General features: G+C 58.8%; 1 protein-coding gene across 1 annotated transcript in view; it reads left to right on the top strand.

Moving 5' to 3' along the window:
- Positions 1 to 2,835, top strand: part of LOC138352707 (mucin-22-like) — an 11,037-nt gene extending 8,202 nt beyond the window's left edge. The window contains exons 3-4 of the mRNA XM_069305287.1: positions 144 to 1,913; positions 2,138 to 2,835. Coding sequence (XP_069161388.1) covers positions 144 to 1,913; positions 2,138 to 2,835 — 2,468 coding nt within the window. The remainder of the gene's footprint in view (positions 1 to 143; positions 1,914 to 2,137) is intronic.
- The last annotated feature ends 793 nt before the right edge of the window (positions 2,836 to 3,628 follow it).

Genomic DNA, 3,628 nt, shown 5'->3' with positions numbered 1-3,628 from the left:
CCACGGCTCCTACACACCTGCTGCAGCCAACCACGCCTCCTACACACCTGCAGCAGACAACCATGGCTCCTACACACCTGCAGCAGCCAATTACGCCTCCTACACACCTGCAGCAGCTAACCACGGCTCCTACACACCTGCAGCAGCCAACCACGCCTCCTACACACCTGCAGCAGCCAACCACGCCTCCTACACACCTGCAGCAGCTAACCACGGCTCCTATACTCCTTCAACAGCCAACCACGGCTCCTACACACCTGCAGCAGCCAACCACGCCTCCTACACACCTGCAGCAGCTAACCACGGCTCCTACACACCTGCAGCAACCAACCACGGCTCCTACACACCTGCAGCAGCCAACCACGCCTCCTACACACCTGCAGCAGCCAACCACGCCTCCTACACACCTGCAGCAGCTAACCACGGCTCCTATACACCTTCAACAGCCAACCACGGCTCCTACACACCTGCAGCAGCCAACCACGCCTCCTACACACCTGCAGCAGCTAACCACGGCTCCTACACACCTGCAGCAACCAACCACGGCTCCTACACACCTGCAGCAGCCAACCACGCCTCCTACACACCTGCAGCAGCCAACCACGCCTCCTACACACCTGCAGCAGCCAACCACGCCTCCTACACACCTGCAGCAGCTAACCACGGCTCCTACACACCTGCAGCAACCAACCACGGCTCCTACACACCTGCAGCAGCCAACCACGCCTCCTACACACCTGCAGCAGCCAACCACGGCTCCTACACACCTGCAGCAGCCAACCACGGCTCCTACACACCTGCAGCAGCCAACCTCGGCTCCTACACACATGCAGCAGCCAACCACGGCTCCTACACACCTGCAGCAGCCAACCTCGGCTCCTACACACATACAGCAGCCAACCACGGCTCCTACACACCTGCAGCAGCCAACCACGGCTCCTACACACCTGCAGCAGCCAACCTCGGCTCCTACACACATGCAGCAGCCAACCACGGCTCCTACACACCTGCAGCAGCCAACCTCGGCTCCTACACACATGCAGCAGACAACCACGGCTCCTACACACCTGCAGCAGCCAACCACGGCTCCTACACACCTGCAGCAGCCAACCACGGCTCCTGCACACACATGCAGCAGCCAACCACGGCTCCTACACACATGCAGCAGCCAACCACGGCTCCTGCACACACCTGCAGCAGCCAACCACGGCTCCTGCACACACCTGCAGCAGCCAACCATGGCTCCTACACACCTGCAGCAGCCAACCACGGCTCCTGCACACACCTGCAGCAGCCAACCACGGCTCCTACACACATGCAGCAGCCAACCACGGCTCCTACACACCTGCAGCAGCCAACCACGGCTCCTACACACACCTGCAGCAGCCAACAACGGCTCCTGCACACATGCAGCAGCCAACCACGGCTCCTACACACCTGCAGCAGCCAACCACGGCTCCTGCACACACCTGCAGCAGTCACCCACGGCTCCTACACACCCCTGCAGCAGTCACCTACGGCTCCTACACACCTGCAGCAGCCAACCACGCCTCCTACACACCTGCAGCAGCTAACCACGGCTCCTACACACCTGCTGCAGCCAACCACGGCACCTACACACATGCTGCAGCCAACCACGGCACCTACACACATGCTGCAGCCAACCACGGCTCCTACACACCTGCAGCAGCCAACCACGGCTCCTACACACATGCAGCAGCCAACCACGGCTCCTACACACATGCAACAGCCAACCACGGCTCCTACACACCTGCAGCAGCCAACCACGGCTCCTACAGACCTGCAGCAGCCAACCACGGCTCCTACACACATGCAGCAGCCAACCACGGCTCCTACACACATGCAGCAGCCAACCACGCCTCCTCCACACCTGCAGCAGCCAACCACGGCTCGTACACACCTGCAGCAGCCAACCACGCCTCCTACACACCTGCAGCAGCCAACCACGCCTCCTACACACCTGCAGCAGCCAACCACGGCTCCTACACACCTGCTGCAGCCAACCACGCCTCCTACACACCTGCAGCAGACAACCATGGCTCCTACACACCTGCAGCAGCCAATTACGCCTCCTACACACCTGCAGCAGCTAACCACGGCTCCTACACACCTGCAGCAGCCAACCACGCCTCCTACACACCTGCAGCAGCCAACCACGCCTCCTACACACCTGCAGCAGCTAACCACGGCTCCTATACTCCTTCAACAGCCAACCACGGCTCCTACACACCTGCAGCAGCCAACCACGCCTCCTACACACCTGCAGCAGCTAACCACGGCTCCTACACACCTGCAGCAACCAACCACGGCTCCTACACACCTGCAGCAGCCAACCACGCCTCCTACACACCTGCAGCAGCCAACCACGCCTCCTACACACCTGCAGCAGCTAACCACGGCTCCTATACACCTTCAACAGCCAACCACGGCTCCTACACACCTGCAGCAGCCAACCACGCCTCCTACACACCTGCAGCAGCTAACCACGGCTCCTACACACCTGCAGCAACCAACCACGGCTCCTACACACCTGCAGCAGCCAACCACGCCTCCTACACACCTGCAGCAGCCAACCACGCCTCCTACACACCTGCAGCAGCCAACCACGCCTCCTACACACCTGCAGCAGCTAACCACGGCTCCTACACACCTGCAGCAACCAACCACGGCTCCTACACACCTGCAGCAGCCAACCACGCCTCCTACACACCTGCAGCAGCCAACCACGCCTCCTACACACCTGCAGCAGCCAACCACGCCTCCTACACACCTGCTACGACAAGAAACATGTCGTGGAAACAAATACAAACATAGTAAGATAGACAAGAATATTCATCTTCGTCGTTGTGGAGGATTGACTGGGAGAAGAAGAGAGGAACGTGAGGCTCGTCCTTGGTGAGTCCTTGGTGAGTCCTTGGTGAGTCCTTGGTGAGTCCTTGGTGAGTCCTTGGTGAGTCCTTGTTGAGTCCTTGTTGAGTCCTTGGTGAGTCCTTGGTGAGTCCTTGCTGAGTCCTTGGTGAGTCCTTGGTGAGTGAGTAATGAGTGTGAGGATGTGAGTGATGTTTGGGTGGGCGAGGAAGGTGGTCCTTGGAGGTCGAGTTGCTTTGAGGTGGTGGGAGGGAAGGTGGTCCTTGGAGGTCGAGTTGCTTTGAGGTGGTGGGAGGGAAGGTGGTCCTTGGAGGTCGAGTGAGGTGCTTTGAGGTGGTGGGAGGGGAAGGTGGTCCTTGTAAGAAGAGGTAAACGTGGAGGAGCACATGGAAAATGGAGTGTGGAACTTGACGGAGAACTTGTAAGAGCGATAGTGGAGCTGGGAATTGAGAAAGCGAAGCTTAGATGAACTAGTGAAACTCAGACGGAGGAGAACAGAGATTGGAGAATGAATGGGGAGCTTTGATATGGAGGATTACGCTGTACTTACCTAATTTACCTAATTGTGCTTGCGGGGGTTGAGCTCTGACTCTTCGGTCCCGCCTCTCAACCGTCAATCAACTGGTGTACAGGTTCCTGAGCCTATTGGGCTCTATCATATCTACACTTGAAGCTGTGTATGGAGTCAGCCTCCACCACATCACTGCCTAATGCATTCCATTTGTCTGTATTGGGTGGG

The sequence above is a fragment of the Procambarus clarkii genome, chromosome 54 (assembly GCF_040958095.1).
Source record: "Procambarus clarkii isolate CNS0578487 chromosome 54, FALCON_Pclarkii_2.0, whole genome shotgun sequence".
In the NCBI taxonomy this organism is placed as follows: Eukaryota; Metazoa; Arthropoda; class Malacostraca; order Decapoda; family Cambaridae; genus Procambarus; species Procambarus clarkii.
The sequence above is the reverse complement of the archived record's forward strand: the minus strand, read 5'-3'. Positions and strand labels throughout refer to the sequence as shown.